We start from the raw sequence: 16,696 nt of genomic DNA on the forward strand, positions 1-16,696 counted from the left end.
AGTTAACTTGTAGTAGGCTAGAGTCTGTAGCGGGTTAATACAGTGTGGTGTTCAAATCCGGACTAGGTCCCAGGTTTTTCTGCATTTGTGGTTTCCTCGTTAACAAAATTTCTGGTGTCTGTGTTATTTCTTTTCCACATTATATTTTCAATATAATTGAAATATCACAAATTGTGCGTAGTTCAATCAATTGGTGAATCTAACCTTTGGTTCTTGATTGAAATTGATTGACGCTTGTATATTGGTCTTTGGTATCATCCAAGTTATTCTCATATTCAGCCGGCTCACATATCTCTATCTGTTCGATTGCAAATTGATTTGAGAAATTGGGATATAACTTTTGGATGTATTTTCCTTGATTGAGTTTGACTGTCTAGTTGATTCTCTTGGAAATATATTGGAGTTAGTCCATACAGATTGCCTAAACAAAATATCGGGTGTTGTTGTTAGACCCCCACTTTTTCAGATTCGCTTCACAAGAAAGAGATTCTTATCAGTAGAGACATTCATGAACTGAGACATATATGTAACCCCAAAGAAAATATCTGGTTTGGTTAATGTTAGATACTGCGGACTTCCAACTATCATCCTATACTCATCTGGATTATCAAGAAGTTTTCCAGCATGAACTAAAACCCTAAGACCTTTAGCAACAGGAGTCGAACAAGGTTTACAGTTCAACATATTATCCTTGGATAAAAGGTAAAGAACATAATTATTTTGGTATAAGAACAACAATCATAAGTTTGCACAACCACAATACCTAGAAAGTAGTTCAAATCCCCTAATTCTTTCATTAAAAACTCAGAAGTTAAAGCTTGAACAAGCTTATCCATCAGCAAAGAAGAACTACCAGTCAACATGATATCATCAACATATAATACCAATATAAGCATATCATAACCTTGGTGAAGAATAAACATTGAACGATCACATCTAGACTTGATAAAACTAAAAAAAAGAAGAAAGGTACTAAACCGATGAAATCAAAACCGTGGGGCCTGTTTTAAGCCATATATACTTTTTTTTTTAAATGGAAGACATAAGGGGGATAATCAGGATGAATAAACCCTTGAGGTTGTGTCATATAAATGTTGAAAAAGCGGGGGTCTAACAACATCACCCAATATTTCGCTTAGGAATCTGTATGGACTAACTCCGAAATACTTTCTAGAGAATCAACTTGACAGTCAGACTCAATCTAGGTAGAAGTATCTCAAGGAGTTAATATCTCTCTCTTGTTTTGATTTACTCAAGCTAATAGAAATCATCGAGTCTTTAATCAAACACAAGGAATAACTTGGATGGTACCAAAGACCAATATCCAAGGATCAATCAATGACAATCAACAACCAAGGGTTGGATTATTCTAATTGGTGATCTAAACGCACAACATGTATTATTTCAATTATAAAGATAAAACAATATAATGCGGAAATTGAAATAACATAAACACCAGAAAATTTGTTAACGAGGAAACCGCAAATGCAGAAAAACCCCGGGACCTAGTCCAGATTGAACACACACTATATTAAGCCGCTACAGACACTAGCCTACTCCAAGCTAACTTCGGACTGGACTGTAGTTGAACCCCAATCAGTCTCCCACCGATCCAAGGTACAGTTATATTCCCTACGCCTCTGATCCCAGCAGGATACTGCGCACTTGATTCCCTTAGCTGATCTCAGCCACAACTAAGAGTTGCTACGACCCAAAATCGCAGGCTTTGACAATAAATAAATCTGTCTCACACATACAAGTCTATCAAAGGATCAATCTATCTCCCACAGATAAACCCTAAAGGTTTTGTTCCGTATTTTGATAATAATCAAGGTGAACATGAACCAATTGATAATCCGGTCTTATATTCCCGAAGAACATCCTAGAGTTATCAATCACCTAACAATAATCTTAATCGTATGGTAGCGACACAAGATGTTGCAGAATCACAAACAATGAGACGAAGATGTTTGTGACTACTTTTTATATCTTGCATATCGGAGATATCAATCTCAAGCCAATCAATCTGATTGTACTTGTACGATAGAAGATGCAAGATCAGATCACACAACTACGATAAAAGTAGTATCGGTCTGGCTTCAAAATCCCAATGAAGTCTTTAAGTCGTTATCCTGGTTTTAGAAGAAGAAAACCAAAGGTTGAAGGATAAAAGACTCTAGCACGCAAACTAGTATCACACGTAAGGTGTGGGGATTAGTTTTGCACAATACTAGATGTCTCCTTTATATAGTCTTTCAAATCATGGTTTGCAATTAAGTTAACTTGGTAACAAAGAAATCAATATCCACCATTAGATGAAAACCTAATTTAGATTCAAGCTAATATTTCTCAACCGTTAGATCGAAAACTTAGCTTGTTACACACACTTGACAATGCACGTTTCTAGGTTTGTTAACCGTACCCAAATGTATGCACTTTTTAGTTCAACAATAGTTACCAAATGGTTAGCCATATGAGCATTTCATATCAACCATGTTATTCTTTACCATAACTAGTTCAAATGACTTCAATATGAACTAGTTAGAGAGTTGTTCAATTGCAAGGAAATCTGGTGTACTACACAAGACACGATTGAAGAAAAGATGATTTGATTCACTTGAATCGGATCATGAACTTTTATAGCCACGGTTTGGAAACTGCATTCCTTATTCTTTTTAAGTTTAAGTTCAGAAATCATCTTCAGATATATAACCTTCTCAAGTTCGCAGACTAGGTTCGCGGACTTAAGTTACCGGGCAGCGTTTACAAACTCCAGTAGAAATTCTCGGGTATGAGAACTTCGCCGGTTCGCGGACTGGGTTCGCGGACTTAGCTTCAAGCAAATAATTTGTCAACTCCAGCAAAAATTCTCGGGTTTGAGAAATTCGGCAGTTCGCGGACTTGGCTCACGCCATTCTTCCGGTTCTCTTGATCAACAAAGTTCACAAAATTTGGTTTAAGGAATAGGACTTATACATAAATTTTTTTCCACAACAATGCTTATGTCCACCATTGGTTATGTAATATAAACTCTCATTTAAATCATTGAAACATTCTTAGAGGACGTTATACAGTTGTTATACTATTTATCGTCAAAGCAATTTTCAAGATGATTGAAAAATATCATGAATTTCGTCACTAGGTAAAGATAAACTTGATCGAAGTGAAAAGCTTACCAACACATATTTCGAGATATAGATATGGAAGGTATACTGGTCTCTAAATACCAAATGTGTATAATACAAGTCTATATATATAGCACATGACTTCTTGTCTCAAAGAGTAGGAGATAGAGTAGATAGACTTTTGAGTGACAGATAAGTTCAAGTCTTCACATACCTTCTTGTCGAGAAGTTCCACCGGTTCCTTGAGTAGTTCTTCTACTTGTATGATGAATCGCCATGAAGTCCTTGAGCTCAACTACACTTTCTATCCTAGTCTGAGACTTAGCTATAATAGACTAGAAATCAAGACTTATAGTTTTGATCACTAACACAACATGCTTGAGATAGAAACGCATGCGAGTTCGACCAAGCAATACTCTAACAAATGTCTTCATCTGGATATCCATGTAAGAAAGCATTGGATATGTCTAATTGTCTGAAAGACCAAGCATGAGTCATGTCTAAAGTAAGAACAATTCTGATAGCAGGAAACTTTACGACAGGACTAAAGGTTTCATTAAAATCAACTCCATCTAATTGATAGTAACCTTGAGCTACAAGTCTAGATTTGTATTTGTCCACTAAACCATCTGCTTTGTATTTCACTCGATATACCCATTTACAACCTAGAATGTTCACCCATGGTTCTGGTTTCATATACTCCCAAGTATCCTTGTCAACAAGAGCACCCACTTCATCTTTCATTGAAGGTACCCACTGTGGTATTTCGGATGCAGCCTTGTAACTCTTAGGCTCATCAGTACTGGTCAATAAAGAAGTAAAGGCAGTAGGAATTGGATGTTTAACAGAACAATGAGAAACATGATCGGGAAAAGTTTGGGTTTTTAAACACCAATTTGATATCTAGTAACAATTATAGAGGTAGTAAGAGACTCAACAAAAGAAGGAATTTCAGAAACAAGTGGAGTTATAATAACAGTTGAAAGTTCAGATGGAAGAGAAGTAGAACTATCAAAAGAAAAGGAAGCAGATGGAGAAAAATAAAAATGAGATTCATCAAATATTTCATGTCGAGAAATGTGTGTCTTTTTGGAAATAGGATTGTGACATTTATAGACCTTATATAAGGCACTATAACCTATGAAGATGCACCTGAAAGATTTAGGAGACAGCTTATCCGCTTTAGAGTAACCTTAAAAAGGATAACATATGAATCCAAACACTTTTGAAAAGGCATAATCAAGTAAAGAGTTGAACAAAACTTCAAAGGGATATTTAAAACTCAAAATTTTAGTAGGAGTCTTATTGATTAAGTAAGTAGCTGTAAGCAAAGACTCATACCAAAACTCTTTTAGACAAGAAGCATGAAAGAGCAATATATTACCCATTTCAGTTGTGTGCCGATACTTGCGTTAAATAAATCCATTGTGTTCAGGTGTTTTCGGACACAAAATATGAATCAAAATACCAGAAGATTTAGTAAAAGCTTAAAGGGACCTTTGACCAACTCAGAAGCACCATCAACTTGAAAATCATAATTTTTGTAGAAAACAAATGTTTAGTTAAATTTTTGAAATGATAAAAACACACAACAACATCAGACTTTACAGTCATAGGATACAACCAGTGAAAACGACTAAAATCATCAATAAAGACTATATAGTATCGGTAACCAGAAAGAAAAGGAATATGGGATGATCCCCATACATCACAGTGGATAAGAGAAAGAGGTTGAGATGCATGAGATGGAGACAAAGGAAATGGAAGTCTTTTGCTTTTATGGTAGGGCCCCGAAGATATTCTATTTAAATGCAAAATGGTCCCCGGCAGCGGCGCCAAAAACTTGGCAGGCCTCGAAAAGGGTATAGAAATTATGCGCAATGAAATGGGGGCCTACAGTAATACCGCAAGTGCACGGTCGTCGGTTGTAGCTCGTGCAAGTACGGGTCGATCCACAGAGATCGGGTGTGTTTTGGAGTGTTCTAACTATTTGGGCTCTAAATTGCTATTGTTGGGCTTTGATTCTCCTTTGAGTAAATTGGGTCTAATGGGTTTGTTTTTAACAATGAAATGAACTGAGCTTGGGCTCAGTTGGTCTTTGAAGTGTAAATGGGCTTGTGATTGAAGTTGGCTTTGGCCTTATTCCTAAGAATGAACTGGCCTCAGTCTTTTGAGTTAGGCTTTTGGGTTAAGCCCACAGTTGAATGGTTTGGTCTTTGGTTTGAGCTGGGCCTGTGGTCTTTCAAAAATTTACAATGGGCTTTTGTATTTGGGCTTGACAGTGACAGGCCTTAGCTTGGAAAGTGAACTGTGAGCTGGGCTTTAGAGAGGAAGCAGCAGCAGGGGAGAAATGGCAGCACTAAGTAGCAGGAGAAGCACATGTACTTGCTAACTCAACAAAAGATTCAGTTTCCAGAGTTGTGCAGTTTAAGCAATTGAGAAGAGATTATGCAAATGTCTAAGATGATGCAGTGATGCTACAGCTACACAGAATGGAAATGATAATGATACAGAACAGAATGCTAATGCTAGGATGCAAGGTATAGCTAAGTAGCAAAGTTAATGAACAACCACAGATGATTACTAACTAATATTTACAAGACTAAAATGATTACTAAGTTACAACTACAGATGCTAAAATGCTAGTAACTACAGCATGAGATGCAGGTGGTAGACAGATGCAAATGGCAGAAAATTATGCAAGATATGCAACTGCACAGAAAAGCAAGGTAAAGAAAAACAACGGCAATTAACAGGAAAGACAATGGAGAAAATGAAGAAACTAAACAACAACAATCAGATAACAGTGCAAGTGAACCAAGGCCTAAGCCAAGGGCAAGGGAGATGGTGAAACTAACAGAGCAAGGCTAAGGCATTCTTCTAGAGTGGGAAGAGAACTAGCTTGCTCATTGTCACTAGTGAGCACTAGTTTCTCCCCACTATTCAATCAACACAATGCACCTAAGCATACAAAAGGAATGGCAAGATAATCAGCTTGCTATGAGCACTGATTTCTTCCATTACACAATCAAATCAATGCTTCACAGATATCTAGCCTAGCATTCCATCAATTGTGACAGCAGTTTAAACATGACAGTGAACATTAACAAACATCAACAGGAGCATTACAACATTTAACATTAACATAACCAACTGAAATTAACAATGAACACATTAACAGAAACACTAACAGGAATTAATTTAACCTAACATGATAAACTAACACTAACAGGAAGCAAAAGGATTAACAGTAACATCAACAGAACATAGTAGACATGAACATGAAACTGAACTGAAATTTAAAACATTAACAGGACATGAAAGTCCTGGATGCTGGCTATTCCAAGCATAGTTTTTAACACAACCCCCACACCCATATTTATACCCACAGACAATTAGGGTTCTACCCATTTTCACCCAAAATATCAGTAGCTAGGGTTGGTGATTACTCACCCAATTTGACACAATCACTCCATTTTGATGTCGACCCATGCTTCTATTTGTCCTTCTCTACCTCTCCATGCCTTCAATTTCACTCTAGCTCGACCTAATTTACCTATTTCACACTTTAGGGTTTCGGTTGAAAATGTGTGGAATAAGTGAATTAGATGGACTAGGGAGATGGGAACAATGATGGGTTATCATTGTTTGACGTGGTGACAGAGAGTGGGTGGCGGAGCAGGTGGTGACAGAGGTGGAGAAGGTGGTGGCGGACATGGTGTCTCTGCAGAGCTGCAAAGGGGAGGTGATGGAGGAGAGGCTCGACTGTTTGGGAGAGAAGGGGGGTGTTTGGTTAGGTGGATGGGTTCGGTCGCTAGGGTGTGAGGCGGGTCTACCGAATCTTGATGTTCTGTGACTCTGAGCTGCGAGATGCGAAGATGGTAGGTAGATCGGACGGTGATGTGAAGTGAAGCTTGTAGCGACCGTCAGATTTTTTGATACAACGAAGTTAACGGCTCTAGATGGGGTTAGGTGTTGTAGTGTAAGGCGGAGATATCAAACGTTGATGAACAGCAAGGGAGCGACCGTTGGATTCAACTACCATCTAATCTGAAGGCTTGGAATTTCAGCGCTGTGGTGCTCGGCAGAGACTTCAGATTTTGATGCTCTATGAAGGAGCGACCGTCGGATGCTTCTGAGAACTGATCTGATGGCTGAGAACGGAGGCGCTTTTGTGTGTAGAAAATGAGGTTGTGCGCACCATTCTTCGCGGCTTCCTTGCGTGATTTCTCCCGGCTTTTCACTACTTTTCTGCTCTTTTTGCTCCGCGACTCATCCGAACTTTATTTATTACCTAAAAATGCAAAATTAATTAATAAAAATATTTATTCTTGAAACAATGAAAATACAGAATATGGATAAAATGTAGAATTAATGCATAAAAGATGAGTTAAATGCCAAAAAAAAGGGATAAATATATACAATATTTGGCACTCATCATTTTAGCAATTTGACAAGAATGACACAAAGAATAATCTAAATCAGAATGAACAATAATATGCTTTTGAGAATGCAAATGATGCATAATATGTGAAGAGAGATAACCTAACCTAGCATGCCACAATTTAGAAGGAGCACTGAGAGAAGTAGCAAATGAATAGTGACATAAATTGGATAGACTAGACACATTTGATATATGATAAAGATTATGGACCATAACACCTTTTGACAAAAGAGTATTGTTAGACACACCCCTAATCTCATATCTAAAAGGGTCAAACCTAAAATAACACCAATTATCTCTAGTAAATTTAACAACACATAATAAGTTGTGCTTAATTTCAGGTACCAACAACATATTGTATAGCTCAAAACTAGTTTTGGATGTGTGCAGAAAAGAAGTCCCAGTAAGAGAGATAGGTAGTGACTTGCCATTTCCCACCATAACCTTGTAGAAGAATTATGAAGCAGTGCACCATCACCAGTCATATGAGAAGAATCTTCACTATCAAACAACCAAGTAGATGTCGAAGGATCATCAATGATTGAAGCAGCATTGACATTAAGAGTAAAGAAAGCTTGTTCCACCTCAGCTACACTCGCAGAAGAAGAACCGACAAAAGTAAAAGATACATTCTTCGGAGGAGCATACATAAAGAAACATTTACTAGCATAATGACCTTTCTTGCAACATACTGTCAACTTGAGAATAATCAGTCTGAGGTACCATCACTAGCAACAAATATAGGTACAAAACCAGAAGTAGAGGCTTGAGAGAATGTGCTAGTAGGTGTATAACTAGAAGAAGAACCATTTGAGAATGTATTGTTCTTGAAACCTTATGTATTCTTGTTATTCTTCCGTTTCTTGGAATTATTACCATAATTACATTTCCCCCATAAAAACAGTTATATTTTGTGAATCAAACATAACACTAGATTCTTGTTGTTGATATAATAACCACTGTTCATGATTAAACAACCTAGACTTAATCTCAGGAAACATGAAAGGTGATTCCCTGTTCTGATCCGATATGACAAAATTATCATAATCTCTTCCCAAGCCATTCAAGATATACATGGTAAGATCTGCTTCATGTACCTTTTCTCTAATTGCAGCTAGATAATCAGAAATTGTTTTAATAACATGAAGATAATTAAGATTGACTGAATACCTCTTCGAACGTTATGAAGTTGATTGTGAAACAAATTTCTTATAACATTGAATTTATTTCTAAAAATGGTTTCAAGAAACAACCTGTGATGGACCGGAAAATTACGCCTGGCACGCCTGGGTGCGAAGGACATAACTCTCCTGGTGCGCCATAATGAAGCTACACTCTGGGCCTCATCCCTAGGCAAATGCATGCTCATTCGCCCTCGCAGGCATGCTCGTGGAGCATGATGCGGATATTTTAGCTTTCACACCGTTCCACATTCACACTTTTCCACAAAAGGGTATAAGGACATAAGGCCAGAGTCAGTGCACCTTACATGCATTGCCTCAACATAGGGAATTCATCACTGAATTTCCTATCTAGCTGAGTAACCGTCGGACTTCCTCTTCACTAAGCTTCGGAATTGCTTAGAGCATGCACTTGTCTTGCTCATGCCATGGGTGCATCAATCAGGCTCATGCCATACTCTCCTTAGGCTTATGAAAGCTCCACTAACTTGCATATCGATGTAGCTTACCTCCGAGGCCATGCCCAATGCTCAATTGGTACATGCCTAAGTCGAACGGATTGATAGGAAGTATGAGCATCCACTGGCTGGCATGCAACTTGCTTCATCAAGTCTGGCCGCAATAATCTCTTGCATCGAGCTGAGCTTAGATGATATGAGGGGACAACGTGCTGGACCGGCAGTGCTGCAACTCATTGCGGCTGCCAACGTACCCTTACCTACTCTAAATGGATCAGGCACATACCGTATTTCATCCAAGAAGGGACCAAAAACTTAAGCCAAACTCGTTTGCAAGGTCGTGGCCTAGCAATAATGGTAATGTCCTCGTCCGTATAGGCTGTTTCGTCAAAATACGCAATGATTATGCATTATCGGGTCCGCGGCATGGCGTTATGATGTCTAAGCATCAAATGCCCTCTTCGCAAGGCTACACATCTATAAACGAAGCTTACGCATGATTTATACTCTTCCGGCTAAGCTATGAAGCTTACTTGGTGCATGGTCCGCATATACACCTTCAACCAAGTTGCACCTCCCTATATATATCTAAATGTAATTTCTAAAAGTACGGAAAGGGGACCAAAATGACATGCCTGCTTCAATGTTCATTGCAATGATTGCGCAACATTCGTTCGGACCGCCCTCTCTGGCCTGATGCACAATGATTATGCACCACTCGTTCTGCCGTATCACACAATGATTATGCAATATTCTCTAGGCCAGCCCGCTCTAGCCTGATGCATAATGATTGTACGATATTGGTTCTAAGTCAATAGTCTTCGAAATGCGCAATGATTACGCTGCAAACTCAAGGCCACATACCCAACTGGCCTAATGCAATCATGATGATGCAAGATTGGCCCTTGGACAAATGCCAAGCATATTGCACCATTTTGGTAGGATATTGGCCTTAAGCGAATCTACCGCTTACTACGCAACAGAAGCTTTAAATGAAGCTTCATCTCAAGCCATGGCGCATCTCTTAGCATGCCCCATGCTAAAAACACAGGGTGTTACACTCTTCACCCCTTTAAAGAATTTCGTCCCCGAAATTCAACCAAAACTAGGTTTCATATTTCTTAAGTACTCGTCCCATACCAAACACTCAGGAATATTCAAAACTCACAGGGCCGTTTGCTAACATTTTGGAAAAATCCAACATGACAAGCCATTCTTTCTGCAGTACTGTGTGGCCCAGTGCCAGAGTAGTTGGATTAACCGGTCTTTAACCATCCCTAACTGTTTACTCCCTCGAAATACTAACTTACCGCCCCAGACGGCATGTCCGCAGGTTTTGTCAGACGTTAGTAATGACATCACACTTCGTCGCGGACGGGTGAGGGGTGATCAGCCCAAATGCCATAGTAGGATGGATACCAGCCAACTGTCCCAGACAGTCTCCGGTGGTCAAGTGCCTAAATTAGGCCAAGCAGTGGCACAGTACTCAGCAAAGTTTATGCTTGTCGCGCGATAATTGGCCTACCCTACCAATTTGCGTATAAGCTGGCTTACCAACCAACTTAGAATTTCCTTCAAGGAAATACTCGCTAATGAGTCCATTACGCACGGTCCCTAGTGTTATCTCGTAACTTGCTCTGATACCAACTGTGACGGACCGGAAAATTACGCCTGACACGCCTGGGCGCGAAGGCCGTAACTCCCCCAGTGCTCCATAATGAAGCTATCTCCCCAAGTGCTCCATAATGAAGCTATACTCCGGGCCTCATCCCTAGGAAAATGCACGCTCATTCACCCTCGCAGGCATGCTCGTGGAGCATGATGCGGCTATTTTAGCTTCCACACCGTTCCAGACTCACCCTTGTCTGCAAAAGGGTATAAGGCCAGAGTCAATGCACCTTACATGCATTGCCTCAATGTAGGGAATTCATCACTGAATTTCCTATCTAGCTGAGTAACCGTCGGACTTCCTCTTCACTAAGCTTCGACATTTCTTAGAGCATGCGCTTGTCTTGCTCATGCCAAGGGTGCATCAATCAGGCTCATGCCGTACTCTCCTTAGGCTTATGCAAGCTCCACTAACTTGCATATCGATGTAGCTTACCTCCGAGGCCATGCCCAATGCGCCATCGGTACATGCCTAAGTCGAACGGCTTGATAGGAAGTATGAGCATCCACTAGCTGGCATGCAACTTGCTTCATCAAGTCTGGCCGCAATAATCTCTTGCATCGAGCTGAGCTTAGATGATATGATGGGCCAACGTGCTGGACCGGCAGTGCTGCAACTCATTGCGGCTGCCAACGTACCCTTCTCTACTCTAAAGGGATCAAGCACATACCGTATTTCATCCACGAATGGACCAACAACTTAAGCCAAACTCGTTTGCAAGGCCGTGGCCTAGCAATAATGGTAATGGCCTCGTTCGTATAGGCCATTTCGTCAAAATGCGCAATGATTATGCATTATCAGGTCCGCGGAGTGGCATTATGATGCCTAAGCATTAAATACCCTCTTCCTAAGTCTACGCATCTATAAATGAGGCTTCCTCATCATTTATACTCTTCTGGCTAAGCTATGAAGCTTACCTGGTGCATGGTCCGCATATGCACCTTCAACCAAGTACCCATCCCTATATATGTCTTAGTGGAATTTCTACAAGTATGGAAAGGGGACCAAAATGACATGCATGCTTCACTGTTTATCGCAATGATTGTACACAATGATTGCACAACATTTGTTCGTCCAACCCTCTCTATCCTGATGCACAATGATTACACACCACTCGTTCTGCCGTATCGCATAATGATTATGCAATATTCTCTACACCATCCCGCTTAAGAGAATCTATCACTTACCACGCAACGAAAGCTTTGAATGAAGCTTCATCTCAGGCCATGACGCATCTCTTAGCATGAACCATACTAAAAACACAGGGTGTTATACCACCAGATATCTCTAGTAGAGGACAATCCAAGAACATCACCTAATACTGTTGGTGTAAAGGCGTCCTCAAAAACCGATCAATTTTATGCCAATGAATCCATTGTGGATTTGGACCAGGAAATCCATCAGTATGTGTTAGAGCACTGCTCGGTCGAACTCGCAAGCGTTGACATCTCAAGCTTGTTTGTCAAGTTTAGTTGATCAATACTATATACTTGTTTTTTAGTCTACTTATAGATATGTCTCGGATTAGGATAAACGTGTGTAGTTGAGGTTTAGACTTCACGATGTTCACCAATTGAAGAAGAAGATATACTGAAGAGCTTGGAGGAACTTCATCAAAAAAAGGTATGTGGAGATTAAACTTATCTATCACTCAAAAGTCTATTCTATTCTATTTCTAAAGAGACTAAGTTGTATAGCTATATAGAGTATTACATTATACATATTTGATATTTCGAGCCGAGTTTATATCGTTTATCTATTTCTCGAAATATGTATTGAAATCTTTTAGCTTTAGCTAAGTTCATCGTATACTTGACGAGTTTCGTTGGAGATAATTTATTTGTTGAAAACTAAATATTAAGTCAAAGATGATCATGTAAAAATTACCTTGAACATCTTACATGATTTGTGTGAGACAATCATTTGATGTTAACTTGGGAAGTTTCGTATTGATCGATTAATCACTTGAAAGTTGCTTGAAGCTAGTGATATGTGTAAGATTACCATTGTCGTCTTCTAAGAATGTTTCAATCACAGTATGAATACTTTGTATATGCACTATGGAAGTCTAGTGCAGGTCCGGAACTATTGTTTGCGAACTAGTTTACCTGTGAAAAGGTCCAGAACTGTTGTTCGCGTACCCTGTTTGCGAACAACTAGACAAAGTCCAAGTCTGGAACTATTGGTCGCGTACCTTGTTTGCGAACGGCCGGACAAAGACAAAGTCCGGAACTGTTGTTTGCGAACATAGTGGTCAAGTTCTAAAATCGGGAAAGTGTGATTTTCATACTCATGAACTCAGGTTCGTTTGCCAACTTAGTTTGCGAACTAAAGTCCCTGGAACTTTAATGATTAAGGTATGTGAACTAGTTTTACAAATCATGGCATTATGTTCATGAGTTGGTTCTTGTATAAGTACTTTGTACAATTACAAACCAAACGGATTTTGTTTCAAATTGTTCATATATATATTTCTATGAGATGATGAACATTTGAAGAACTCTCTTGAAACACATTTAGATTCATTTGATTATCTATCATGATTGATTGATCATCATATTTGATCTAGAAGTGTTAGATGAATATTGTTAAGTTATAAGTGTTAATATGGCTAACTTCGGTTAACTATTATTGAGCCAACAAGGTATAAAGGTTTGGGGTATGGGTACGGTTCATCCATATATAAATATAGATATATTTCATTTGTGTGTATCAAGATAATATCATCTAACAATGGAAATTGATTGCTTAGTTTCTAAGCAGACTTAGTTTGAATCTTAAATCAGGAGTTCATCTAACGGTGAATATCAATTTCTTTGTTACTAAGATTTCTTAGCTTTGATTGTAAGCAACCCTGATTTGAAAGACTATATAAGGGAGAACTCTGGCAGATGGGAAACCTAATCCCGACATTCTCCTTTAACCTAGGTTTTTCCAAAACCATTATTAGGTTAACGAATTGAAGACTTCATTTGGGATTCGTGAAGCTAGATCCAACTATTTTCTCTGTAGTTGCGTATTCTGATCTTACTTGTTCCATCGCACTAAGTTTTATCTTCCCTAAGACTTACTCGATAATCATCTTCGATAAGTAATATATAGAAAGTAATCACAACAGTTCTTCATCTCAGACTCTTGTGATTCCGCAATAACTTCTTATGTTAATCATTTAGGTTATTGTGATGACTAGTATTTTTAGGCTGCTCTTCGGGAGTACAAGACCAGATTATTAGTTGGTTCTTGTTCACCTTGATCTTTGTATAAAAATACGGAATAAAAAGAATAAAGGATAGACATATCTACGGGAGACAAATTTGTTTATAAGTCTTCGACTTTGGGTCGTAGAAACTCTTAGTTGTGGGTGATATCAGCAAAGGTAATCAAGTGCGCAGAGTCCTGCTGAGACTCAAGAGGCGTAAGGAACGCGACTGTACCTTAATCAGTGTGAGACTTGGTTAGGGCTCAACTACATCTCAGTCCGAAGTTAACTTGTATTAGGCTAGAGTCTGTAGCGGCTTAATACAATGTGGTGCTTAAATCTGGACTAGGTCCCGAGGTTTTTCTGCATTTGCGGTTTCCTCGTTAACAAAAATTTCGGTATCTGTGTTATTTCTCTTCCGCGTTATATTTTTTTATATCACAGGTTGTGCCTAGTTCAATCAGTTGATAAATCCAACCTTAATTGTTGGATAGAACTTGATTGGCACTTGGAAATTGGTCTTTGGTACCGTCCAAGTTATTCTCACATCAATCAAGCTCACGGGTTTCTATCTGTTCGATTTGCTGATTGTATTGAGAAAGAGATAAAGCTCTTTGATATCTTTCTTGATTGAGTCTCACTTTTAAGTTGGTGCTCTTGGAATTATATTGGAGTTTAGTCCATACAGATTGCCGAAAGAAATATTGGGTGTGGTTGTTACACCCCCGCATTTTCAGTATGAATTTCAGAAGGTGGTTCTTGAATTTCACCATTAACATACCCAAAAAGATCAGTAGAGATGAGAATAGACTCAAATTGATCTCGCCAAATAAGATAATTTGTAGAATCGAGTTTGTTTGAAACAAAATTAGAGATGTTAGTGAAAGAAAATATGAAATTTGTGGAATAACTCTCAAAATCAGCAGCAAAAGTATTGAAAGATGTATTCCAAGTAGTAGATGAACAATTAGCCTTGCTTCGAGTAATATGCATCAAAATTTGTTAAAAAAGATATTGAAAATTGAATCAAGAACAGAAGAAGTTCAAGACCCAGAAAAATACTAAAAAATTACTCTAATTAAGGTTTGAAAAGGATATTGAATCAATGTTAAATATCTTGAAGATTGTAGAAATAATGTTAAATAATCGATTGAAGGAAATTATTGAAAAGATATTGAATTATTGTTTGGGGATCGTAACCTAATCAGATACCATGAACTCTCAGAATCAAATGTAAATTCCACCAACACCCATCTTAATTTGTGCCATAATTATCAGTTCTCGACCAAATCCAACCACAACAACTCCAGCGACAACAACTTCTTAATCTCAGTCACAACTACAATCACTACAACCATACGTTCTTTCACCAATGACCCAATGCAACTACATCTCTTCAAATATCCTTCCTCACAACAGCACCAAATTCATTTTCTCGATCTCAAATTTAGAAAATTCCATCACAGAACCATCTTCCGATTCTTAATAAATTCTCGATTCAACATCTTCATCCTCTCAATCTCTTAGAAGCAAATCCTTCATTCTCTTATAGAACAAGCACCCTCCTCTGAATTTGGACTGAAATGATTGAGAAAAATAATTTTCTATCAATTCTAGGATTTTGGTAATAGAAGTTGGAAATGATTGATGGTATCCAGCAAAGTAGATAAGGGGCACTAGGATAACTATAGGCACCCACTAATGGATATGGACCACCTAAACTATTTCCTCCATGGTAGCCCTGATCATATGTGTGTCTTTCTTTAGCAATCCTGTGTGGAATTTTACATGGTTTCTCATCACTTTGGCTTGGCTCCCAATAGCTGTTGGACATGAAATAACGTTTCTGCCCTTTATGCTCAAAATTGATGATTTCTCTTCTTTTCGCTCCAAATGACTCCATTGCACCTAATAAACTCAAAAGCAACCGCAAGATACATAATTTACAAGAAAACTCGCAAATAAAACATAAACAATGGATAAATATCAAGGTGTTTTAGACACCTATCACTAGGGTACTCTCAAACTAAAGGAATTAACTTCAACGAGACATGCGCTCATGTAGCCCGCCTTGAGTCCATTAGACTACTTATAGTTCATGTTTTTTTTTTCAAGATTAAGGTATTTCAGATGGACATAAAATCCGCATTCTTAAACTGAATCGAAGTTTATATCGCTCAACCTAAGGGATTTGGATGGAAAAAAAATCTAGGTTATTGTTTTTAATCTTCATAAAGCATTAAATGATTTGAAACAAGCACTAAGAGCCTGGTATGAAAAACTAACAACTTCCCTTCTTAGGAAGGGATTCTCAAGAGGTGAAATAGATAAAACAATGTTCGCATAATGGAATGGAAGGATGTATTGATTGCTCAAATCTACGTAGATTATATCATCTATGGATCTACTTCCAATAAATTTGCTGAAAAATTCCAATCCTCCTGAGTAAAGAATTTGAGATGAGCAATATTGATAAATTAAAATTCTTTTTGGGATTACAAATTCATCAGCAAAAAAAGAAATTAATCTCTCTCAAGAAATATGCCAGGGATCTTGTAAGAAAATTCATCTTTCAGGTTCTTCATCAAAGTAGATTCCCATTTCTACAACTGCGAAACCA

General features: G+C 38.4%; 1 protein-coding gene across 1 annotated transcript; it reads right to left on the reverse strand.

Moving 5' to 3' along the window:
- Positions 1–462: 462 nt before the first annotated feature.
- On the reverse strand, positions 463–923 carry LOC113338587 (uncharacterized mitochondrial protein AtMg00810-like). The gene is made up of 2 exons (XM_026583971.1): positions 764–923; positions 463–644 (listed from the first exon to the last, which is right to left on the reverse strand). The coding sequence occupies exons 1-2, from the start codon at positions 921–923 to the stop codon at positions 463–465; spliced, it is 342 nt and encodes a 113-aa protein (XP_026439756.1).
- Positions 924–16,696: the final 15,773 nt, after the last annotated feature.

This window comes from Papaver somniferum, unplaced genomic scaffold (assembly GCF_003573695.1).
Source record: "Papaver somniferum cultivar HN1 unplaced genomic scaffold, ASM357369v1 unplaced-scaffold_19, whole genome shotgun sequence".
Lineage (NCBI taxonomy): Eukaryota > Viridiplantae > Streptophyta > Magnoliopsida > Ranunculales > Papaveraceae > Papaver > Papaver somniferum.

Coding starts and splice junctions, on each gene's coding strand:
- LOC113338587 (XM_026583971.1), bottom strand. CDS start 923: ATGTTTATTCTTCACCAAGGTTATGATATGCTTATATTGGTATTATAT. Junction 645..763: donor GGATTTGAACTACTTTCTAG/GTATTGTGGTTG, acceptor CTGTTGCTAAAG/GTCTTAGGGTTTTAGTTCAT.